This window comes from Erithacus rubecula, assembly GCF_903797595.1.
Source record: "Erithacus rubecula genome assembly, chromosome: 2".
NCBI lineage: Eukaryota > Metazoa > Chordata > Aves > Passeriformes > Muscicapidae > Erithacus > Erithacus rubecula.
Window position 1 is genome coordinate 90,658,682 of NC_136685.1, and position 26,504 is coordinate 90,685,185.

General features: G+C 37.0%; 1 protein-coding gene across 1 annotated transcript in view; it reads left to right on the plus strand.

Annotated features, from left to right (window-relative positions):
* SPATA17 (spermatogenesis associated 17) overlaps window positions 1-26,504 on the plus strand; it is an 86,365-nt gene that overhangs the window by 57,714 nt on the left and 2,147 nt on the right. The window contains exon 9 of the mRNA XM_079331936.1: window positions 6,836-6,974. Coding sequence (XP_079188062.1) covers window positions 6,836-6,974 — 139 coding nt within the window. The remainder of the gene's footprint in view (window positions 1-6,835; window positions 6,975-26,504) is intronic.

Consider the following 26,504-nt stretch of genomic DNA (forward strand, 5'->3'; position numbering starts at 1 on the left):
ATTGCCCAGCCCTTATTTGATGAAGTTTACCCCAGACATTACTGTGTCAACACTTTCAGAAGGTCAGACGTTGCAATAAATGTTTCACTGACTCTTCATTGATGGAATTATGAAGATTTGGTCTTGTACAGTTTAAATCTGGGGCTTCCAACTTTGGTAGATATTATTTGATGTGAGATCTTTATTTACCTTATGGGTAAGGAAGCATTTAATGCCATCCTTAATGCACAGAAGCAATGTCCCAACAATCAATGATGCTCAGCTTCATGCACACTAAATGCAAAGCATATTATACATTTTCAGGCTGTGATCATTCCATTTGTGCTTCTTATTCAACCAACCATGCAAGGGTCACATCTGCAACCTTGAAAAGGTGATGACAGAGCTGCAGGTCATCACCAGGACTAATGCTCACTAGCAATGCTGCAGCTGCTGTGTGGGATGTTGGTCTCCAGGGAGGAGCCAGCAAAGGGTTACTCAGATTCTATAGTAGGTTTTTCTCAGCAGTGTCTATTATGAATTGACAAATTTCTGTTTCTTGCTATGTAATTGTGTACTTTGGGACTTTATTTCTTTCTGGTAGTGCTTCCTATGCTGATTATTCTTCTGATTTAGAAAATAAGAGAAGAATGAGCAGCAGAAGTATGTTTGTATGGTTTTTGTTGAAAAAGATTGTGTTTGCATGAAATAACAGACTCCTTGATATGTATATTTCCAGGGTGAGTATTGTGGAGGGTCTCTTTAAGACAGAAAGGTTGTTGGCATGTACCTGAAATTTTCAGCAACATTCAGAATTCTGACACACCTTTAATTATCAGGGTTCTTTAAAGTTGTTGTTTACAGGATGATAGGATGAGTGTTGCAAGCTCTGACAAAGTTCTTGCTTTTGATAAAATGCAGAAAAAATTGGGAAAAGCTGTGAGAGAGTTTGAGGCAGACAGAAGCAGTACAAATGAAACCAAAAGAGAATATACTGTGCTTACCTAAAGCAAATGGTGGAATTTCCTATTCTGTAATGGAAAAGCAACTGGGTAATCCAGCCTAATAAGAATGATTCCTTTTTCTCATGTAATTGAAGCTGTTACTACCTTATTGTGCTATTTTTCATACAAATGAAGTAATTTCCTCCTCCAGTTGGATAGGAGTGACAATTGCATTCCTATGGGATGGCCACTTAATAGAGTGTCTAGTTTGAGACACCAACTGCTGGATCCAGCAGATTTAGATAAAGCATAAAAAGTTCTTTCCTCAGTTGCATACAGTGGCATGCTGGCCTAATTTTCCAGAGAAGGATAATGTAAATTATTTTCATTAACTTTGATGAAATCTGTCTCATATAAAATGCCTCATACTTCAAAGTATGCTATTAAATATCTCTATGAAGTAACAAACATCAGAATGAGATGCAGTGTGGTGATAGCAGTAGTGTAAGGCTTAGGTTTCCTAATTTATTGTAGCCTTGTGGTGTGACACCAGAAACATCCTCTCAGCTTCTGGCTGTGTCTGTGCTCAGGGCTGTGCTGGAGGTGCACAGCCTGGTCACACTGATTCACTGATTCTGCCTCTCCCATGCTGTGTGAATACAGCAACACCCAACTCCTCGTGGGCTTATTTTCAGCAAGATTGGGCTTTTCTTTACAACTCTGCCTACACTGGCAGGACAGATACACTTGCAGAGAAATTAGTGACCTAAATAAGCTCTGTACTTGGAAAGCTTCAATGCTATGAGCTGCTTGGTATTTATGGTAAGAAAACTTAAAATGCAAGTGACTTTAAGGTTTAGAATTTTTAAAAAATCTTTTGATTTCTAGAGTTATAAAATCTTTCACAGTGTTTCTGACTTAGCTGTAGTGAAAATGGCTACTACATTTTATGTTATACGAACACAACACATCTGAAAACTTTTTTCAAATTATACTTAGTTTGTCATATGCTTTGCAACTTCAGCAATTTGCATATTTTCTGGACTGTTATTGTATTATGATAAACAGGGATTATCATATATTTTCAGATAATGTTTTCTTAACAATTCAACTTCTATTTGTAACTCTTCCATTTATTTTAATTACTAGCACAGTGTGCAACATTTATTAATCAGCAGAGTCTTTTTAAGTTAAAATACTAAATTAGCTAACCCCATTAACACAGAATACTCCAAACAAGCAGTAATAGGAGAGGTAGTTACTGTGCAAATCGTATTATACATGCGGGTGCTCTAGGGCACAGTTAAGCATGATTACCCTCTTTTGATCCAGTATTCCTCTGCTTCTTCCAGCTAATTTCCACTGGAAATTTACAAAGTAGCGCCTTCATTTTTCCATCTTAATTTTTCTAATGAAGTTCTGGTACTTTATAACACTGGGGATGCAGATAATAAGTCTGTGTATAATTAAGAAGTTCCAGAATTTGCTGCAGAAGAGATCTCTTTTACTTCCTACAGGAACCAGGCTGTGCTTTTATTTGCCACTTTACATTATCACAGACAGGGGTTAAATAAAAATGGCCAGAGGATTTTTAGATTTACTGATGTTACAAGTAAATGATTGATACCTTTTCAATAAACCATGTATTTAGTATATTACCAGAAACAATATTTGTACTAATGCACCCAAGCAGACTTCCCATGGCAAAAACGGTGCACTAAAGGTAATGTCACTAGATATGTTAAATAAAATATTCCATCTTTATTTTTGTATCTAACACTTTGATTTTAATATGCATGCATTATAAACTAAATAATGTCTGCCCTGATGCAGTTGTTTTGCTATTGAAGACCATTATGCTTCCTTCTTTGTTCCTCAAGTGAAAAGATTGGATTTGATGAAAAAATTAGTTCGGGTATAATCCAAATTTGAAAGCTTAAAATTGATGTCATATTTTATTAAAAAAAAAAAAAAAAAAAAAGAATATAACGATCACAGATTCCTGATAGAGAAGCATGGCTTTTTTGGAACTAATTGTTCACAGAGTTCTTCAAAGTGAGATAAAATTATTTCATTTGATTTAAATCAAGACAACAAGGAATTGAATTGCTATTGTATAAAAACACTTCAAATAAAAATTTAACAATGCCATAGAGTTAATAGTTTGCTAGCATTTTTCCTAATAAATTACAAAAATATGCAGTACATACAAATATGAAAGTTTGAACAACCACATAAGCAGTACTCTGTTTTATATTTCTAATTGTCCCCTGGCAGTGCAGCAGGTGTGGCAGTCCAGCAGTAGATGTGGCAGTTCTTTCTCAGAAGCCTGGGTATGTTTTGAGGCATTTCTGGGATCAGGATTACCTGCCTGCTCCACTAGACTGCTGGGATTTTGCTACTTGGGCAGGTTTGGAGAACATGCTGAGGAACCACTCTGGTTTTTTTCTTGTCATTTCAATTTCAAGGAAGTCACTGCCTCTGTCCTGTGTCCTGTTGGTCAGTACCATGTAGCATTGGGATACTGCTGCCCAGCAGTGAGTGATGGACCTGGGAAATTCTCCTTCCTGCTTGTGCTGCTGTGCTCCTCTCACACTGCCACAGACACCAGAAACCAGGTCCTGCTCCTGCATCTGTCATCTCTGTCAACCCAGCTGCAAAACCTGCAGCATCTAAAAGGCCTCTTACATCTTCTGTCAAAATAGAGAGAGATTGCAATAAAAGAGATGGACTAAAGGGAAGAAATGGAGGAATGCAGGAATAAAAATCATGGAGTGGGAGTGTAAATATGTGAGGGAAAAGGATTAGAAAGATGAAATTAATAGTACAGGGAAGGTCAAGGTCAGGATGAGAGATAAAAGAATTTTTATTTTTGTTAGCAACAAATATCTGTGGTGTCTTAAACTTAAATAAATACCTTCAGCAGCTGTCAGATCCTGGTTTGGCTGCTAAGCAAAGTCTTCTAGGTCTTTTTGGGCTAATTAGGTTCAACATAGTGAGGTCCTGGCAGCAGTGCAGCTGGTCTTCATCACCAGTGACACAGCAACCTAGGTCCTGGTCCTTCTCAGGTTAAGCATGAGCAATACTGCCATTTGTAGTTTCCCAATTTTTGTCCCAAACTTTTCCCCATTTTGAATGTGTTCTGTGGCATATCTCTCATTCAGGCTGATATTAAATAATTTTTCATCTTTCAATATATTTATTTAGGGAAAGTTCACCTTCTTTTGAGTTGTATTTTGGGAAGTCTCAGCTTATATTGACTTTGCCCTATAGTACAATAAAAAATCAATATAGAATTTTATTCTTTGATTGGTACTCCTGTCTCTGTCATGCTTACTGAAAACCTTTAAGAATTTCTGAATTTAGACTTCAATCACAAGGAAAAGCTGAAACCTAGATGTAGGAATAATGAGTGAATATTTTGAAATCTAAAATATCGAAATCTGAACTTGTACAGCTGATAATGGTATCCTACCATTGTCTGAATTGTTTTAATTTTCTTCTTCCATCACTCTCTTCTGTCACTTTCAGAGCACATACTGTCATTAATTTTGAGAAAAGCTGTGCCAGGTGTATACAAAGAGCTACAGAACATAATACCATTACTGAAGTGTTTTCCATTGCTATTACTTCTTGCTATTATTATTGGTTGGGGGGGTGTATAATGTATTTTGTATTACTCTCATTAATTTGGTTACCCTACTTGAAATAAAAAATTGTTGTATTATTTTAATTACTTATCCACATAATGAAAATTCTCACTTACTTTAAGCAGACACTAAATTTACAAGCATGTGATCCTTTCTTGTAGCTAGAGCATCATCACTTCAAGGATCTGCCCCCTGACTCTGAGAACAGAACTGTAAACAGAAGAAAAAGCTTCTACTTGATAGCATTATACCCTATTATGTTTTTGTTCTTTAATTTAAAAGAACATACTGCTAGTTGTGTCTCAAAGTTAATTTTGTGGGGTTTTTTTTGAATCATAGTAGAACTGACATTATTCTGAGAATTTGTTTGCCAAAAAAGATGAAGATTAACTGATCCACAGCAAATCAAAACCTTTACATAGTTTTGTTTTGTTGTTTTTTTTTTTTTTTTTTAAGGAAAACTGTAATAATTTTCTTCTACTTTCCTCAAGATTTAAAAATCATTTTGTATATAAATTTTACAGACATGGTATTCATATTAAATTATGAATGCCATGTCTCAACTAAATTCCGTGCATATACGGGCAAATCCCAAAACTGCAAGCCTTGTCTTCTCAGCTATCCAATCCCTTGAGAAAGCCAATTTTCTTTCATGTCTGAACAAAAGAAAAATGTACTATTAAAATGCAATTCAGAAGTGATAAAAACTGCAAGTGGAGCAGCCGGCTCACAGCACCTTCAATGTATTCTCTGGGACACTGGGGCCACATTAATTTGTGTGTGTGTGTGATGTCCATCCCATGTGCAAATTAGCATTACAAGTACCCTAATCTGTCTTGTGTGAGGGTGTCCTTTCCCATGGGTATACACATGCTACTATAGCTTTTTATTATTTAAAAGTCTGCTAACTCAGGGTTTTCCTTTCACTAACTTTACATGACATTTGTTTGTGGCACGTGATAGTATAGCTGGAAAGATTCTAAAACCGTTTATTTTTATGAGATGGAAAGAAAAATAATTTTTAAAAAACACTCAAACAGTTGTTGATAAATCATAGTCAAAATAAATAATTTTCTGCACCTGTATCAGCTGAGAGATGAAGAAGGGTATTTTAATCCTCATTTTTATCAAAATTTTGTTTGCATAACTCTTACAGAGACTCTGGATTTTGAAAAGCTTTCAACTAAGGAAGAGTTCTAATTAACTGCACTTTTTGTCATGGCATTTAAAAGTGATGTTTTTGACTTCTGAAACATATCTTTCTCATTTTACTGAGTAATATTTTTTCCTGCACTTCTAGAATTAAGAACACATGTTGATTTTTTCAGAGTACCAGCAATGATAGTACCAGCATTAGTTCCCAATGTTTTACTTTCTAGTAGAATGGACTTGTTTGCTGTCATGACTCCTGGAAACTGATATAGTTGAAACTGTGTTTGTAGGATGTCTTGCAGATCTTCTATATACAAGATGTTTTCACCTTTCTTCACACAGATTGCTGTGGAACCTGCCCAAAACCCCCATGGTTGTCCATGACAATTAGGGACATCCATCTGAAAACCCCTTCCAGCAGGAAGCTGGAGCTTCACTGCTCGCTGGCACTCTGTAAGCAGCAAGTCCATCATCATTATGGCCGAAAATGAAAGAACTTGGCTCAAAAGGATTGCTAATTAGGGCCTAATTATAACTTAAGAGTAAAGTACACAGTGTGAATTCTGGAGAAACAATTTCTCTGTTTTGTGGTTTATCAATATGCCCAAGTTTCTGTTCTGTTAAATGAGAATACAGTTTATTGAGCTTTGGTTATGACATACCAAAGGGTATCTGTCTCCGGAGGTGATCTCTGTCCCCTGTGCATGGGGAGTGCCTGCCACTGGCAGTGGCACAGGCTGCACTGCCTGCTAGGACCTGAGCTATCAGCATGCACCTCCCAGCAAAGGGAACCCTGGCCTCCCTGCACATCCCACCAGTTGTTCATGCAGATACAGACGAAGTAATAATCCACTCATGGAAGTGAACCAAGTTACATCCTTGTGCACAAAGTCTTCATTTTGTCCTATTGAAACTCACTATCCCTTTGCTCCAAATTTAATCTGAAAGAAACTGTAGGAGAAATTGCAGTAATCCTCTCACAATACCAAGGGGAATATTAGGAAGGTAGTGAAAAATATCAGGGACATGTATCCTGCAGCACTGATTTACATCAATTCTGTGGCATCTAGAGAAGATCATAACTAATTTTAAAATATTCTTGAATTTCAGATTTCTGCCATTTTCTTCATATCACAAACATGCTGAGAAGTATGAGCCATCAATTTATAACTCAGGCAAATATGGCCGAGAAGCTTATGGAACTAAATATTTCAGAGAAGTATATCCTAAGAAGTGGATAGCAGATAAGGTAAGTCACTGCAAAAATCCAGGATTTATTCACAATTTCAGACTGCTGTTTTATTAGGACTAAGTGAATTTCAGTATGATCCAGAGATCATGCAATCCAATGGGATTCTTTCTAGCATGTTATAAAATCACGTAGTTAGAGCTGTGATGAGATGTGAAATTTCCTTGACACTCTGGTAAATTCAATTTGAGGAAATTCAACACCTGTTGGTCCTACAAGATCAGAATTTAAGACCATGATGAAGTAAATCTTCAGTTATATGCATTTTGCCAAGTTTCATTCTGTTTGTATTGCCTTTTTTGATTTATGAGAGTCTGTATATTTACTCTTACAAATTAAGATATGTCCATGGTGTAGACAACCTGCTCTGTTTGAGTATACAGGCAGTAGAGGATGAACGATCTCAAGAGGTCTCTTCCTACCTAAACAATTCTGGGATTTTGTAAGATATGATAAATAATTTCCTTGAAAGCAGTTTAACCTTTGCAAATATACACCAAGTTCCAAGAAATCTTATTTTGAGAAGGAACATTTAAAAAATATTTTTCCTCAACACTTTAAGTTTAAAAATGAGCTCAGAGTAAAATTTTGGTATTTAAACATGCATTAATTATATCTCCTTACAAATAAAACATCGACAATCAAACAAAAAGATCAGAATTTGTCTTTCAAAAGCAAGAAGTGGAAGATATGAATGGCTGAAGTCTCACAGCATAAGTATTATATATGAAAAGGACCTAAATGTCTTATTTCTGGTACTCATCTTGTCCTGTAAAGACTTGGTTTTCCAGTTCTTGGCAGTTATTGCTCAGGCTCAGAAGATGATATCAAAAATCTAAAGGTATTTATACTGTATATCATCTCACACATACATAAACTATGGGTTTAACTAAAAAAAACTCACTTCATTTGTGATCTTGGATAGATATCAACCTGAGTCTCTGGAGGTGAATAGCTGTATACATTAACCCAACATGACACAGAGCCTTCTAACCCCAATTCTAAATCAATATAAAGCTTCCATTAGGAGCCACTTACCCCAGCAGAGAGATAAGAGGAGAAAAGGGCTATTTATGACTTACCTACTGCTTTAATGGGTCATTATTATCAGGAAAAAACCCAAAAAGAGCCACAAAACCTCAAGCTCCTCATGGCAATTTAATGGAAAAAGGCCTATAGGCAGGTGTGAGGTCATACATTCCTAACTGTTAAATTTGATAGAGCTTTGTGTCATTTTCTTGTTTCTATGAAAACTTTGAATATATCAGTGCTATAAACAAAATTATCTGTTCTAATGAGTCACAAGACTAAAGGGCATGTAAAATATTACCAGAAAAAAGGAATTTTTGCTTAAGAGTTTGTCTGCTGAACACAACCCTCCTTTATCACAAGGTTGTATTTTTGTGGATGCAACCTCTATTACAACCTTCATAGCTGATAACACTGCCATGATCTCTATTCAGTTTCTGACAGTCTTATGCTAAACAAATTTCTTGCATTGTTGCTGGTCAGACTGTAAGTTCTTCCAAGGAGTCAAGTCAGTGGTCAGTGGATCAGTGACCTGTCTGAGCTGCTGAGCTATTATTTGATGCTAGCTGATATCAGCTGGCTTTTTAAAATATTAAATACAAAAAGTTGCTTTGTGTGTGTGTTTGTGTGCGTGAGCATGTCCTAGTATTATTTTCCTGAGGTTTTCATGTGTTTATTGCTATGCAATTTAATTCAAGTCACAAAAAGATTAGTATGTAAATTATATAATTACTTTCAGAGCAAAATGAGCAACAATGAAAAATATTACCTTGTTACATTTCTTCTGGAAAATGAAAGGGTATTAGCATAGACTTCCTCCAAACATAATAATTACCATATCTATGTGAGGAAAAGTTAGTAGCTCTTTTCTCGTCTAGTTATAATCTGAAAATTTTTATCTCACTCTGTTTACATTTCAAAGAAGTTTGAGTTAAGGGAAAAACTGTTCTGTTCTAATTCTTCATTATAAATAAACAAGAAATGGAAATACTATACCTTTATGAAACTGAATGCTGTTAGTTTACTCAGTAAATCAGTATAAAACATAAAAATGCTACGCATATTTTAAATTTTACATTATCTATCTAATTATATTGGAATGCCTTTGATATAATTAATATAAGTTTTGATATAAATATTTACTAGTCACTAGGAATTTAATCTACAATGATAGGTTCCAATGTAGATGGACAGTCAAGGGATCAAATACACTAACTATAGTCTTTCAGCTGTCAAAACACTCACATATGTTCATATTTGCTGAGGCAGAAATGATAGCTTGCAGACTTTAATGGGTATTGGAATTAGTTTGCATATGCATTTTAGAAAACTGACTTTAATAACAGCATTTAATGTTTTCTTATTTGTAAAATTCAGGAAGTGATAGTTTAAGATGTTCCATTCTAATAGATTCTTCCCTCTGATGCCTTATTATAGGTGAATTACAGTACAATTGGATCACAGTTTCATTATTTGCACAGGCATTTTGGCCCTAAACAGGATTTTATTATCTACAAAGCATAAAAATACCCAGGACTGCAAAGAATTAATTTAGAGAACCTAAGCATATTGCACAGAACATAAAGTTGACCTTTACCGTCTGCAGCTTTTGGAATGGAGTGGGATGTGGAACACATCTTGGGTTTAATGTGGCACAACGCTGTCTGCAGAAACTTGGGTGGGACTGTGACTGCCTGCCCATTGCAGCCGATGATTGAATCTGCTGTCACCAGCATCCTGATAATAATGAACATTCAGCTTAACGACCGTGATTATGATTATCATAATTGATGTGCAAGTGCAGTGTGTGGGGATCATTACAGCTGAACTGTACAGCACAGAAACATGCCTTCGTTAGAGATAATTTTACTTTTATGCATTGATTGGGATAAAATATGCCTTTCAAGTTCAACAGGCCAGCTTGGTAAAATTTTAGTAAGATTTCTACATGTATGAATTGATGTTTATGAGCTTCCTGCAAAACAGTCATTCTAGCTGTTTGTTTTGAATTGTTTCATTCCATTACTAATGGGAAATAATGAAATAATTAGATGTTGTCTAGTGGAAATCACTTATAGACTACTGCCAGCGTTAATCAAATATCAACTTCAAATAATTCTTATTATCATGGCCTTGCCTGAGCTAGGAAAAATAGCCCTTGTAATTTGCCACCAACACAACTCTACATTGGTGGAGCAGTAGAAGCAGGGCTGTGGTCAACACTGCTGGTACTTTAACACTGTACTGTGTAGCCATTAGAACAGGCAATAGTTGTTCCACATATAAATTATATCACTTCCATCTTTGCCACCAGAGGCAGAGAATTACAGGCTCAGATTCAGCCAGTGTAGATAAAGGCTCAATCAACAGCTTCAGTCAATTTTGTTGAATAGTGATTGCCTTCAACTGTGATTGCATGAAGTTGCAGAAGTGTTTAAATAAATCATGACATATATAACAGATAAAACCAAGTATGATTATATATTCCAAGCCAGAATTTATATAAAGACTACTACAACATAAGTATAATGAAAAGTATAGTTTCATTGCTTTACACTAGGCATAAATTTGGCTCTTTGTCCAAGAATTGATAGATTTTCAATCTGGGTTAATAGAGAAAGCAGAAAAAGATCTTGTAGAGGGGGAAAGAGATGTTTTCTGTTTGAAATTAGTTTTATCTCTTGTAGGGCCAACCCATAAAACAGTCATGTCTTTTGGATGATGTCATTATAAGGCAGATTTTTTGGTACATTATTTGTGTGTTCCCATCCCTGACTATACTGAAATTTACCTAAATTCCACCTTAACTCCATTTTTCTAACCTTCCAATGATCTATTATCTTGAGATCATAGGTATAATCTGTGTGGATTTTTTAATTCTTTCTTGCTCAGACAACAACTTCATTTTCATTAAAAGAATTTGCTTGTTTTAATTTTAATTTGGAGAAAAGATTATCCAAGAACATTTTCTAGTACAGTGGGATACTGGCTAATGAATGTGCATCTGAACTGTCAGCTTTATTACCTTTTAAAACTTTTAAGGCCATGTTTACCTGTGTGCTTGTGATAGAAATTACTAATGTTCTTGAGAAGTGCTAGCACATATTTGGAATATCAAATTCCTAGTTCCCCAATCCAACCTCAGTGTGTTTTCCAAGGCAATACAGACCTTACAAAATGTAGCTGCCAGAAGGGAATTATTAGACAGGCTGTGTAAGGGTTTGCTCAATCCAATACTGGTTTCCTCATGAGCCATGTCAGGGATAATAAGGGTTGTTGCCAAAGTGGGATGCACTCCAGCAATCCCCAGCCCAGGATGTGGCTCCTGTATGGTTATTACTGTTGGCCTGACTTGTTGGATCTATTCAGATGCTCCAAGCAGACCTTTAGTGTGAGTTATCAATGATCTGCTTCCAACAAAATGCTGCTTTCTCTCACTTTTTTTTGCTATCCTGAGTCCTGGTTTAGCATCAAACCAAATCACTTAAATCCAAGGATCTGGTCCTATAGCAATATATATAGAATATATACTGTACATTGAATATGCAGAATATATTCTGTTCTTTAAAAGTCTGTCTGTTCTACCCTCTAACATATATTTTCAGCTCTCAGAAGAACCACTTGGAGTCAGAATACTCTGCTGTATCTTAACATGAAAATCAACCTGAGTGATTCCCTGACTCCACACAGGTTGATTCCCTCAACAGCATTAGTCTTTAGAACTGTGAGCTCCTTGAAGCTCAGGTGTTTGGCTACCTGATTAGATAGCACAGAAAAAGAGCAGTTTTGCACAATTTAATATCACAGAACAATTTGATAAGCAGGTTTTCTCTGAAAATGGGTAAAAAAAAGTATCTTAATGTCACTTTTGCAACTCTACTTCTGATCTCTTTCTCTTTTTTTCTTTTTCTTGGTAGATGTCATAATGTACTGTTGAGAAGGAAAGGCATTAAGGAAAGCAGGAGTGTGCCATGTCCAAAAATGGGAACACCAGGCATTACCTCTCACTCACAGGACTAGAATGAAATGTCTCTTATTATAAGATGCACCCATTTAGTTTTCCAACTTCTGACAGTTTACATAATGATCTTTCCAGGTTGCTTATGACTGTGTCTTATTTACAGAACTACATTTGGTTGGAAGATCACCTTCACTGCTCCCACTGGAAAGTTTCTTGAGCTGTAGATTGTTTCCTTTGAGAAAATCCTTAAGGTCACCACTGTTGAGTTGCTTTTGAAAAATGCTGCACTTGACATACAATTATTAACTATTATTATCATTGAGCTTTCAAATTATTTTCTTGGTTGCAGAAAGATGGTAAACACTGTGAAGCAAATTAGAACATGCAAAATATACCCTTGGTTAATGTTCAACTAAATGCAGAAAAGAATCTGTGGATTACTGGAAGGATGAAAAAACTTTCTAGTGGTTACTGATGAGCCAGGGTCTGATTTTCAAGTAATGCTATAAAATAGTGTCTGAGAAGAGTAAAACCACTCAATTATTTGCATAAGAAGAGATACTGTCACCACTAGCCTAATCAAATCCATTCTAGTGGTTATTTGTAAGGGTTTGTGGGCAACTGGTAGAATATTTTATAAAACCTGATTTTCAGTTCTGTAATTTCTGAGCGGGAAAATGCAGTCCCTTGATGATGATCCAAGGCTTTGAAGAATAAATTGATTCGAAAGAGAAAATTAGATGGCACTTATTATACTGTCTAACTAGCAGTCCTCTGTCATTTGTCTGTTGCATGATAAATGTCTTGCTTTGCCTACCTTCCTCATTTAATAACACAACTTGCAACTTAGCTGTGTAAAAGAAAACCTCTCTTTTTTTAGTACGAGTTAACTTTAACCAATATTTCTGTGAGTGACATGTATGTTTAAGCTCTCTAAATAATTCCCATTGTACACATTGCTTAAACATTTCAAAGCCCCTTATTTAATCAGAAACACTTTAGAAATAGAGTATCTTGCCCAATTCCTTCAATATGTGCTTAGTGTACATTACAGTAACTTGTGGCACAGCTATAAATTGCAAAAATAAACAGTTAATCTGGAAACAGTAGACACTGGAGTTACACCTAATTTGTTTATATTTGTTTTAAGCATTGACAATTTGGATATGATTTTGTTTGTTGGAATTCAAAACCCATACAATAAACTGGGAAATCCATGGCCTTGCCTTCTTATATCAGTTTTGGATAGACTATTCAGTATTCTTGGAATTAAGTAGATTTTTTTATATGTATGTCAAATATAATGTATTTTAACTCAATTCAATTTGCCACAATATTGAATTTAAAAGGCTATATTTTGAAGTCACTTAAAATTCTTTATGGAACTTATCTGCAAAAGCAAGCTACTTATTATTTGATAATACTCACCAATACCCTGTTTGTGCTTGTTAAATAGAGTTGAAATTAAAGTAACTGAAAGCTTTTCATAATCCTCTGAGAATTACATGGGCCATGCAGCTGTTGAAAACTGCAGGTTTGAGAGCTGGTCCTCAGCCCTAGCATAATAGAGATATATCCATGGAACTGGGCTAATTGGCATCAGGCCCAAGGATCTGGCTCATAATGAATATAATCAATATGTAAAATGCATGCCATTCAGACAGAATGTTCTAGGAAAAATGGTGTTACCTATTTTCTCAGAAAAATAGACTTTTTAAATTTCATCTTTAAATGTACATTGCTGGTGAGTTTGCAGAATTGAGGTCTAAGATCAGAGACACATATTTTGATGACTTTCTTGCAACAGGTTCACTTAGGACTACAGACTGTTGCACCTTGAAATGATGTCTGAATTAGAGATTTTGCTACACTGAGTCATTATGATTGTATAGTTCTATAATTTAAATGCTAATAACACCTGTAGGTGTTCTAAGACATTATGCCAGGTATGAGCCCAAGTTGAAAGACAGGCTGTGAGTTTGTGGGTTTTTTGTTTGTTTTGATGCTCTCTCCAGAAAGCAAAAGTACATTATTCTCAGAGCAGTAGGACTTCAGCACAGAAAAATGGATTTTAGAATAACCTACATTCCTTGAATAGGAAAAAACACAGTAAAGGCTTTATAGAGTTATGTTGGAATGAGTGAGACATGGGAAGTAGTACAGTCTGCTTGCTGTCTTAATGGTTTGGTGTAAATTTCTAATGCTTCTTTCTTCAAAATTTATATTATCAATGAATTCTGGGCTCATTTACCCCATTTTAAATCACAGTATGATATTCATTTTGGAATATTTGGAACACTTCAGTGTTTATTCATTTAATGCAATGAAGAGCTGGTCTCAACACGCCCTTTACGAACTCAGGTTAAAAGGATGTTCCACCATAATAAACGATATTATTTCTTCTGTTACAGTTTTTGTTGATCTTAGCATAATACTCTTAGGGAAAGTGAAAGGCATATCCACATGAGGAGTGTTTTCATGAGTAGGTGATTTCCACATGTTAATGTTCTAGAATAAACATTATGGAACTATTCAGAACTAACCTTTGCACTTCAAACCTCACTTCCATATAAATGACTTTACAAACTTTGATGAGTTAATGTATAGAGGTAACTACCTGAGATAGACGTGTAGGGTAAAAAGACTGAAGCACACATTGCCAGTTTCACAGGTGTATTGGTTTTGTTTCTCATGGTGAGACTGTTTGAGAAGAAATTTGGAATTGCTATTTGCTATAGTCCAAATTTGGAATTTGGACTGCGATAATAGGAACTAATAATATTCCCAGCTTGCAGCTTTGAGACATGTCAGGATTTCTCACCTGCAGTCATGTGAGGGAATGGCAGTGTATATGATAAGTGCTTGTCATTACCAGCTAAACACCCTGCTCTTCTAAAGAACAACTTGTTAGGTATGAGAGTCTCAAACTTAAAGGGGGGGAAAGGAAAAAGAGAAACAATAAAAACATTGCATATTAACACACTTTGTGCACTAATGCAAAGCTGCTTGATTGAGCAGTGTAGTGTCAACCATGTCTTTCTTCTAATGCTAAAAGTAATGCACATAGACAGAGTGACAATCAGAGTACAGCCTCCCATCAGCTGTAATTAATCTTTTAGTTAACAGAGACTAGAAAAGCTTCTCATCAGCCTCTTCTGAAGTCTGAGGCACCCTGTTTTTTGATGTTTGCATTCTGAGTAAAATTGTCCCCACCAGTTCTAACAAATTGAAACACCAGGCTAATTATGGCAGCTAATGAAGTGTGTGGAATGGTCACAGCTTGTCGTGAAACTGTTCCTTCAGCTCAGATTAGAGTTTCATCAATCACTTTTTTAAACTGATCCAGAATTGCTTCTGCCCAGTGCTTGGCATTTTTAATGCTGTTTCTGTAATTGGTTTTTTCCCCAAAGCTTAGGCTATTTTTTGAAATATTACATTCTCAAGACAGGACTTACAAACTCCAGTTTATAAAAAAACATTTCATTATTGCCTCTATCAGCTGATCAAGTGCTAGAAAGCTAATAAAAGAAGCAGAAATATAAAATTTGATATATTGCTTTTAATCCAGCTAAAGGTAGCAATAAAGCATATACACATATATGTATATGAATCATTATTACTGTGGGCTGGATGTACACTGCAATCTCATGAGACATGGTTTGTGGGCTGGATGGTTCAAATCCCACTGAAAGACCTAAATGAAATGAATGACTTAGTCTTAGCTTATTTCCTAGTGGATTGTGGTCCTCCATATATCACTCAAAGAGTTTGGCATGATTTGTAGTTTTTGCAGATGCCTAAGCCTTTGGCAAAAGGTAGACCAAAATGTGTTGCTATTTAAAGAATTTGTACACTTCAGTTCAAATCTGAAGTCCTCAGAGAAGTATGGGAAACTTTACAGTATAACTTATATTTCTACTACACTGTCAATGAATAAATTAGCATATAAAACATTGTAAAATTTCCCACTTCCTCTTTATTTATAAGATATAATCATACTCAGCTATACATTGAAAGTTCTGTATAGACATTAAAGGCATAGATGTTAAAGTCTCAGGCTAAATTCTTTCCTCAACGTGGCCAGCAGAGTGTTGAATTTAGTTAAGAAGTTATGCAGCTGAAAAAATGAAATAAACTTTTGCTTATGCACGGCCATAGAATATTGCTGCACAAGTTGTTACATTCACTATAACATGTATCCATATCAGAACCAATGCATCATGGTTTTAGTTTTTGAATTGCCCAGCAATCTGTTTTTAAAATTGGTGCTAATAAGTGTAGTCCATATAATTTTTCTGAACAGTTGAATATGTAACAATGTTTGGCTATAAATACCAGCTGTTCTTCTCCCCAAAACTTCTAATCAAGAAGTTTGTCAGAACTAACTTCATGCCAATGCCAAAACAAATCTGCTGTACCTGAGTGAGTAATCACTGTAGCTGATGCTATTCCTGAACTGTATCAAAGAACTGGTGGATTTACACAGAAAAATAAATGGCACTGAAAGCATGACACATAAAGAAGATATGTTATCATATATGAGTAAGGACAGACAAAAAATAGGAATAGGTATTAGCCTAAAAGCTTTTGTTCCCATTTTATTGATTAATGAGAGCAGATGTAAACATTGGATGGGAGATGAGTAGTTTCTTTAGTGTTAGCCAATCTGCAAAGTAAGCTGCCTGCAAAATGAAAAAATATTCCTGTTTGATAATTTCTGTCTCTTCTGAAGGTAGCTTGTATTTGTGGAAGAGGAAAGCTGGTTTTCTCTTTAGCTTTCATCAGTGCTAGAACACATTGCTGACTCATGTTTAGCCAGTAACCCACAAGGACCACTAGTTCCTCCTCTGCAGAGCTGCCCAGCCTGTCACCCTCCAGCTGCTTTACCCTGGGGTGAGCCAGTGCCAGGTGCATTTGTCCATCCTGTGTTTTGTCAGGTTCTGTCAGGCCATTCCTCTAGCCTGTCTGCATCACTCTGAGGAACAGCCCTCGAGTGGCTCCATGGTATCCATTACTTTGGTGTCATCCTGGAACCTGAGGAGAGTGCATTCCTCCACCTCCAGGTTACTGAGGAAGATATTAAGATATGCCCCAAGACAGCACCTGAGGAAACATGTTGGTGCCCAAGTTCCAGTTGAGGAGAAGCCATTCATTGCTACCCTTTGAACCTGGGGCTCCAGACAGCCATTACGTCTATTAGTCTGCACATCTAGACTACAATTTACCAGCTTGGTTAAAAGGATTCTCTGGGAGATTGTGTTGAAAGCCTTGTTAAAGCTCAGACAGACAGCATAATCCACTGTTCTCCTTTGATCTGCATATCTAGTAATTTCATCACAGAAAACTATCAGGTTAGTGTCATCCAGAACCATGTGAAACCAGATGAATGTAACTAGAGTACTGTTTTTGCTGCATATCAGAAGCCAAATAAGATAAAAACATTTTCACTTGAGGATTTCAGCTCAGAATTTTTCCTTCTGAACCCCCAGTGGCATGATTTTGGCAAGTTAGAGAGAATTGCAACTTAATCTTGGCAGGTTAAACATTTTCTGGCTTTAGTCTAGCAGGTTAAAAGTGGTTCTGAAGTTGCCTTGGCAGCAAGCACTTGGTGCTGGCTTATTTTCAGCTGGAAAGAGAATGTGGTAGTTGAACAGACTAGACAATGAAAAGGGCAGCTTACAAATGGCCTAAGCAAGATGTTTACCCCTAAGTGCACTAGTTTCTAATGCAAGTCCTGTTGCTAGCAGAGTGTGTGTGATGGACAAGACAAGAAGCTGGTTTGAAAATACAAATACTGTCATAAAAATATGTATTTACTTTTTTTCATCAGATGCTTTTTAAGTCTGTGGTTTTTATACACAGGAATGTAGTGTTAGACTCCACCTCAGATTTAATAGCTTCTTTAAAGGGTTATATATTTCTCATTAGAGTGTTTTCATTCTTGACAATATTATTTATATATCTTAAATAGATTAAGATGAACTTCTACTCCCCTCTTCAAAAATATTTTCTTAAAATACACTGTAAGAGCTAGATATTTGCATGACAATAGCAAATAAACATCTCTTGGGATTCTAAATACTTACTGAACTATTTCAACTGCACATTTGTTTTTTAGCCCAGATTCAGTAAAGTTCAAGGGTATCCAAGTATGAAATAGCTTGCAGAGAAATTCACATTGGTTTCTTAATTTAATTTACTTGTTAAAAAAAGGCTACAGAGTTGAAAAAATAGAGTATTATCTTTGGCAATTTTGGTTCATATACAGGCATTCAGAACATAATTTGGGTGATGTTGTTTTATAACATTGCCTAAAGTACAGTACAGCATGCACTGTAACTTTGTGCAGCAAACTATACTTGCAATATTGATACTGACTCGAACAGGTCTAAAAGTACCTGAAAAGTGTCTACATCAAGGTGACTTCTTCCATAGATTAGCTTCATACACATAAAGAAATTAATTAACTGAACAGTTATTTATAAGGGAGAATGTATTTCTTTCTAAAGCACTGCAAAGCTAGTCCACGTTTGAGAGGAAGGACCAGACAGTGCCTTGGCTTGCAGATCATTAATAAATGGAATAAATGAATGTGGAGGGTACAGCTGGGAATTCCACCCTTCCTTCCCCTTGGGCAACCACAATGACTGCAGGGTACTAAGTAAATGTAGCAAATGCAAATTTGGACCACAAATCTTCATTGCTGGTTATATTACACGTGACAGAAAGGACAGCCTAGTTTCAGATACCAGGTCAATTTTGCAGAGGCAATACTTACAGGAAAAAGTAACTTACTGAACCAAATCCTTCCCTTTTTTTCACCTTATCCTTCCTTGCACTAAATTTCCATCAAAGCCCAGAGATGATTTGCCTTTGCTTGTGAGAAAGGACAGTAAGAGTTGACATATTTGTAATCCCTAATGAACATGGCTATCACAGAATATTTTATTAATTTAGGAATAGTTGTACTTTCCTTGTACAGTGGCTCAAACTGTTGCATTCTGAAGAGCACCATTATTTTCTGTCATATCTTAGCTTAATTTGTGTAACTATGAAAGGGGATACACTTTTGTTCCTTTGTCCAAACTTCTTCTAACTGTGCAGGAGCTAAAATAGGCTCTTCTCAAGCCTAGAACACATCCTCTCCTACCTTGCACAGATGAGGACAAGGAGCTTTAGAGCTTGGTTTTTCTCAGCTGTTGTCAACTACCTCCAAAGCACAAAATAGCACAATTTTGCTGCTGAGCTATGAAAGGAAACTTCAGTGAGCACAGATGAGTAGCACAACACTTCCCTCTCCAAATAGTCCAGAAAGGGAAGAATGGAGTTATAAATTCCATGTTAGGCTTTCCCAAGGGAGCACACATGGCTGTGCTGCTTGTACTTGACACACCACATATAAAGTATCTAAATCTTTGTGATTATCAAGTCAGTGGTTTTTCAAACTCATAAACCATCATTAGAAGTCTTTCATAATTTCCAGCATGCACTGTTTGAAATTGGCCTCCTCATTTTTAATTCATAAAAGATAAAACATGTAAGAGTCATAGTTATAAATATCCATGAAAAATTAAGTTTAAAAATAATGAAATGTTAGTTACATAAATTAAGTAGCAATTAATGTTTTCCCTTTCTGTTTGGGAGACAGGATATTAAAATAGTGTTGTTAAATTTCCTACTGTGAACATAATTTCCTGATTCTTTTTTACAACACATTATCATAATGTCAATAAAAGACTAAAACTAACAAATAGAAAAAACTTGCCTGGTGGAAGCATAACACAGAAGGTTATAAAGTTGCCTTTTATGATGGCTATACAATATCATTATATTTTAAGATCTAATAGCAAGTTGATTCAAAGGGTAAGACTTACAAAGTCATTAAAGCAAGTAGAAAATTGCCTTCTACCATAGTCACCCAGTCTTTTTAAATCAAAGAGTTTTATTGTTGGTGGTGATGTTTGCATTTGCAGGAGGCAATTAGGGAATGAGCTAGACATCACACTCAAGCTTGTCAACAAGAACCATAAACTTCACTTGAAAAAAAGAAAAGTCAGTTTAGAAGGCAAATTGCAGAGAATAGAGGGAAACAGGATCATAACATTTTGAGTCAGTTTGACCTCTGCTGTGTCTATCCACAATATGGAGAAGCTCAGAAAATATCCTGTGCTTCCATGAAAACGTTATTGCTCCTACCAGAAGGAGCAAAATGTAGAGGTTTTCAAATTGGTAACAGTAGTAGTTGAAGGAGGAGGTAGGTGTTGGTTCCTTCTCCTCCTCTGCATCATGTTGGTAAGCTGAATAGGGAAAGGTGCAATTCTCTCCCTTTGTCACAGCAGTGGTCACTTGTCAGCTGTGGGTCAGGGAACTGTGATTAGGCACACTTTTCCCTGGGAGTCAATACCTCTGTGCTGACACAATGAGATCCAGTCCCTAAGGCATGATCCAGGCTTTTTTTATTATCTCTTATTTGAAGAGGCTGGTTGACCCAATTGGTTAACACATTAGCTTTTCAATTTTATAGCCTTAAGCCATAGAAGACCTCTTCCTTGGTTTTGTTTTTTTTTTTTTTTCTCCACAGAAAGTAAAATTGGCAGTCTGTGCCCACCAGCCAGAAAAACAGAGTTATGCCAAACAACTGTGTCCTGAACTTTATGGCTAATTAGCTGTTGAAACTGTGCCCAAGAAATAGGTTCTGTTGCCCATGGGAAGAAGTGTGAAGCTGTTATTAATGTCCCAGCTCATATCTCTTAGTAAGTCTTATGAGCAGCATTGCTTAAAGAGACTAAACGTACAACAGGGAATTAAAAATTATAGTACCCCTTTCTCTGACTGAAATATTGTAAACTTGTTACACTGGGGCCAGGATTGGTGTCAATGTACTTTGTGTGAAAAGTGCAATAGAAGCATTAGTATTTGACAGCCCTGGTTGAAATAAGTGAAATTAATGGAGCTCTTTTCATATACGACAAGGCCATGGCACCCCTTTCATGCTGCTTACAGACAGAGAAAAGTCAATACTTTTTTATTACTTGATGCTGACCTACATTTTGCACTACAAGTGCCAGGCCCACTAATTGGTTTCAGTTGTGAGAGAAGTTTGCCCCAAAGAAACACTGGAGCAGATAAATCAATCTTTTTTAGGGTAGCTTAGTGGGTTTTGAGCACTTGAAATGACATTTGTGTTGTATTGACAGAATAGGTTGTTACACTCATTTTGTCATGTCAGAAGGCCCTGTACTAGTTGGAAGTATTGTTAACCAGTATTGATAAATTTGCTGAGAATAAAAGTTAGCTGGATCAACATTTTACTTGTCTAACAGCTTGGTGTTTCTGGTTTGCTTCCTTGTTAGAGACCTCTGTGGCTACTAACAGGTCAGGAGGCTTACTATGACAGCTCAATTTAAAACTTTAATTTTACTATTACAAGCATTAGGATCATAGGAAACACATAAATATGACCACTTAGTGTTAAACAGGTGGGGTTGTGGATGAGAGCTGTGCAGGGACACTTGGCAGCACTGTCTGGTTTCCAAAGGAGCTGTGTACATGGGATGTCTCTCAGCTTTGTGGGAAAGCAAGGTTGCTCCCTACACTAAGAATGTACCTGCTGCAGGGACAGTTGTGCAGAATTTCCCACTGCATCCTCTAAAGTCTTGTTGTGTACCTGTGGATATTGGTTTCAAAGTATTGTCTCCTGGTTTTACTACTCAGTAGCCTGAAGATAGAATTATGATTCCAGCAGCTGTGCTCATTTTTCAGTTATTCCTTCTGCCATAATTCCTTACAGAATTTACATTCAGAATAGGTGCTCTAAAAAGAGAAGAACAGAAGAGGCCTAATGTCTCTATAGGAGCAACAGATTCAATTCCAGCACTACAAGAGAGTCTTTCTGACATGCAAACTTTTCATGTATTGGTTTGCCTTTTACACAGCACATGGTGCCTTGGTTGACATAACGCAGTTATACACTGTCTTTAGTATATTTTGATTGACTCAGAAGAGGACTCACTGTTCTGCATATCTGCTATTGATGAAAGGCTTTCAGAGAAAACTTTTCATTATACAATTTGTATTTGAAACTTCTGCACATGTTGCTTCTACTAACGCATGAAGGAAATCTATATTCATACAACTTTACACTTTATTCTCAATTCAGGTAACCAAATCTCCTCTTATTCAGCAAACCAAAGTTTTGTCATTACAGAGAAAGAAAAGACTATTTTATCCTGTAAAACATATAATGTGAGTTTATTGCATGTGTATTGTTCCAAGTTTATCACATCCTTAACAGCTTTTTAATAATTATGAACTAGAGAGATTTGATATATGAAATTATCCAGAAGTGTGTATGCAGGAGTGAGAAAAAATGGTAATAATAGTGCTCTCTGGCCTTAAAATCTGAGAGTAGATATGCAACTGCTGTTTGTTCTTGCTTTGGTCTGAAGCAGCTGACTTTCTACTTCATTAAATTTCCAAGAAGATATTCAATTGTAATTCCAATCTCATTTTTGAACTGCATTTTTATATGATGGGATATTGTACAGTACTCTCAAAATCACTTGGAAAGAACACTGTTAGTACAAATTTGTTTCTAGAATATCACAGAAGTAATTTTCAAAGGCCTCCAAACCAATATGAAGGTCTACAAGGTCTTGTTCATTTGCCAGCATTTGTACGTGATCTGTATTTATCGAAGTCTGCATAGTCAGATGAAAAATGTCTTTGGAATTTGCTTTAATAACATTCCAAATATAGACTATGTAACCATTTGGCAAGTCTAATCAATGACATCAGAGTGCTGATTGAGACAAATCTTTGGTGGCTTTATGCCACCTTTTTGACTCCATTGTTTCGAACTGATGAGCTCACGAGCTCAAGTAGTCAAATATATCGAAAGGGTCCATAGGTCTTGTTAAGCTCTGTCAGTTGAACTTGAGTCACAATTTACTAGAGTGAAAGGAGTCAAAGCTGGACAAGTTTAAAAAGGAAATGTTATATTAACTTTGTTTGGGAATTTCAAAGTAGGTCTCAGTGCTGAGAATTACAGATCTCTGATGCTGAGAGTTATACAGCGTGATTTAAGAATGCATTGTGGAAAAATTCCATAAAGCTCAACTCCATGCTCCTGTGGTCCCAAGAGTGCAAAACTATAGGGTCAGGCTCACCAATATGTGTGCATTCATATTTGTAAGTCTATTCATTCCAACTACCAACAGAGAGGAGCTGATGGTGAAAATAATTTCAAAGAAGCCTGGTTTTCTCCACTCACAATCTATGTTCTTCGAAAGGATTATATACATAACTTCATAAGTTCTCTGCTATGTAGCAAAGAGCCTAAATTCAAGATGATTCCTATCAGAATTAGTGAGCAGTGCATCACTGTGCTTCCCTGCATGTTTTGAGTGGTCATTTCACCATCACATTAGATGGATGTGAGAACCTGGCTTCTAATTCCTTTCTCTTTATGCTGAGAAAGAGGCCAGGTGGTGTTTTCAGGCCTTACTTCATCTCTCTGTTGAAATCTCATTAAAATCTTTATCTTCAAATACAGAAAAAATAGAAACAAGATCTGTTTCCCAAAAAGATATTTATATTTTACGTGCATACTATGCAATTTTTACCTAGTATATATTGTAAGCTTTTTCAATTAATGTAACTCCAAATTCAGCATGCTTTTATTACTCCATCACACTCTGATGGATAACATCAGACTCTAATGTTTCCTAAATGTGGTCAAACATAACTGCTGCCGTCATAATCAGAGCCAGTTGTTTAAATGCTCAGTTGTGAGTATCTAGTGGAATAGTTTTAAATAACAAGATAAACAGTACAGCTGCCAAACCAAAGTAATCTTACACTGAGGGGGCGTGTGGCACAAAAAAATTTCCTCTTTGTCATTTTGATTTGAGTTTGAAGCTGGACCTGGGCTTAGTTCCAGCTCAAAACCACTGTTCACTTCAAAGGCTCCTAAATCGTCCCAAGGAGCTAATTTTGGCAGCCAATTGTTTTTGTTTGGCCAGGAATCCTAATAGCAAAAGCCGTCTGCTCCAGCAAATGAAGATCTCTGCAGTGCTCAGCCTTCCCATTCCTGATTTTATCCTGATAAGGGGGTGCACAGGTTTCACTGGTTTCCCTGCCTCACCCAAAGTTCACCACTTGTTAAACTGTTCACGATTTGTTAAGCTGTATGTAACTGTCCTGCATGACAATTAGTAAGATACTTTCTGTTTTAAAAATAGCAGATACCATGTTCTGCTCTGAATTACTGCTTAATCCTAAATTATTGCTGGATTATCTGCTTGCTTTCTCAGCAACTAGAGCTGGTTTGTTGATTTTTCCATTCACATGAACAGAATTAGTCTGGTTAATTTACCAAATTAAATATAACTAGCTTCACTTTAGAAGGAGACCATTTGCAGTTGTGTTGGAGATACTATAACATTTATTATAATAATTATATGGACAACTTTGCCTATGGTTAAGAAAGTGCTTGTGCTGCTGAGCAGACACTGAAAATTAGAATATTGTGCCATTCTAAAAGTTTAATATGAAAATATGCAAATAGGCTGTTTCTGTTCAATAAGAAATTGTCCAGTACAAGGCATAGAGAAACAGTAAAAAGTAAATCTTGTGAATAGTTTGGGAATGGGATAATATTAGTTTTCACACCACATGAATTAGTTACTTTTGAATGTTTGTCTACCTTGCTATTTTAATATTTATGCACCAGAATTTTGGAGGAATCATAGTAAACAAATTTAAGTATGACATGTAAGAAATTATATGGTCTCAGTTTGGCAACCTGCTATGCAGATGAAATCCAGTGTTTGCATGAAGCTTACTAGAAGTCAAGGGTGCTCTCTTGAGAGAGATACAGCTGAACTGTGGTCTGTGAAGCAGCTAAATCCAAATTGTCCAGGGAATGATAATTCTGTTTCATGTCATTAAAAAGAAAAGTTTTTACTCTCTTTTAAAGAGAGAATGAAACCTTTCAAATGGCTCTTGTGAATTATGTAGGTGTGGGTTGGGGCTTCCTCCCCTGGTGAGCAGTGGGCTGGTTTAAAGAGGGCCCTGGAGAGCACAGCAACTTGGAGCTGGCAAACAGGGGCGTGGTGAACAAGGGTGTGGCAAACAGGGGCATGGTGAACAAGGGTGTGGCAAATGGGTGTGGCACATCTCAAAGGGCGTGGCAAACAAGGGCATGGCAAACAAAGGTGTGGCAAACAAGGGCGTGGCACAGCAGTTTGTGCAGCAGGACAAGTAGGCAGGGTTGCAGATTTCTTCCTGCAAGGCTTGCTGAGTGTTGTTTGCTATGTTTCGGTTGGTTGGTGGGTTTGGGGGTTTCTGTTAGTATTGGTCTGCACACAATCGAAAACTTAGTTAGTACAAGTGTGTGTAATCAAACAGAACCCTCCAGAAAGGATGTGTCTGTGCAGACCCATCCCTGTGTGGAGTGTTTGAGCTTATGAGTGGTACCAGGGGGTGTTGCAGGGGAAGCCTGCCTGTGCTGTGAGCAGGTAATTGATCTCCTTTCACTGGTGGCCAAGCTTAGGGAGGGAGATGAAAGACTAAGGAGTATGAGGGAAAGTGAAAGGGAAATAGATTGGTGGAGTTCTGCCCTGCCATCCTTGAGGGAAGCCCACCAGTAGGTCCCAAACCTCCCACTATCAGGCAGTGAGAGGACAAGGGGTGGATGAAGGGGAGTGGAAGTGGGTCCCTGTTTGGGGAGACCATAATAAAAATTTCTCCCAACCCTCATGCCCTAGCCAGATGCCACTTCAGAATAGGTACAAGATCCTGGATTTAGAGAGTCAGCTAGATGATTAAGAAGAAAATTGTCTGACCATTGAGCCTCCCAATTATGCTTCATCTGTGAGATGGATCCCCACCTCTAGCATTAAAAATAAAAGAAGGGTAGTTGTGGTGGGTGACTCCTTTCTGAGGGGAACAGAGGGCCCCATATGTCAACAGGACCCATCCCACAGGGAGGTGTGCAGCCTCCCTGGGGCTCAGGTATGGGACATCACTGAGAGACCTCCTGGGCTGATTCAGCCCTCTGTTTATTACCCACTGCTGATATTCCAGCCTGTCAGTGATGAGATTGGAAAGAGGAGTGTCAGGGCAATTAAAATGGACTTTAGGGCACTGAGTCAAGTGTTTGATAGGGCAGGGCACAGGTAGTCTTCTCAGTCCCTTTGGTGGCTGGGAAAAATAGTAAAAGGAAAAGGAGAGCTCACATTGTTAAGGGCAGGATTTTAGCTTATGAACTGGTACAACTTGTTGAGAGGGCTTTAAATTAGGTGTGAGGGGGGTAGGGGATGCAGCTGGGCTATCTGGAAGCAGGCCCAAGGGTGGTAAGCTGAGCTAGGGGTGAAATCAGTAACCCAGCTGAGGTGCAGGTATACCAATGCATAGAGCATGGGTAATAAATAAGAGCTGGAGGCCATGGTGCAACACCAGAGCTATGGTGTATTTGCTATCATGGAAACTGTCCTGGATTGGCAGATGGTGTCAGGGGGCAGAATGGCCTCCTTGTT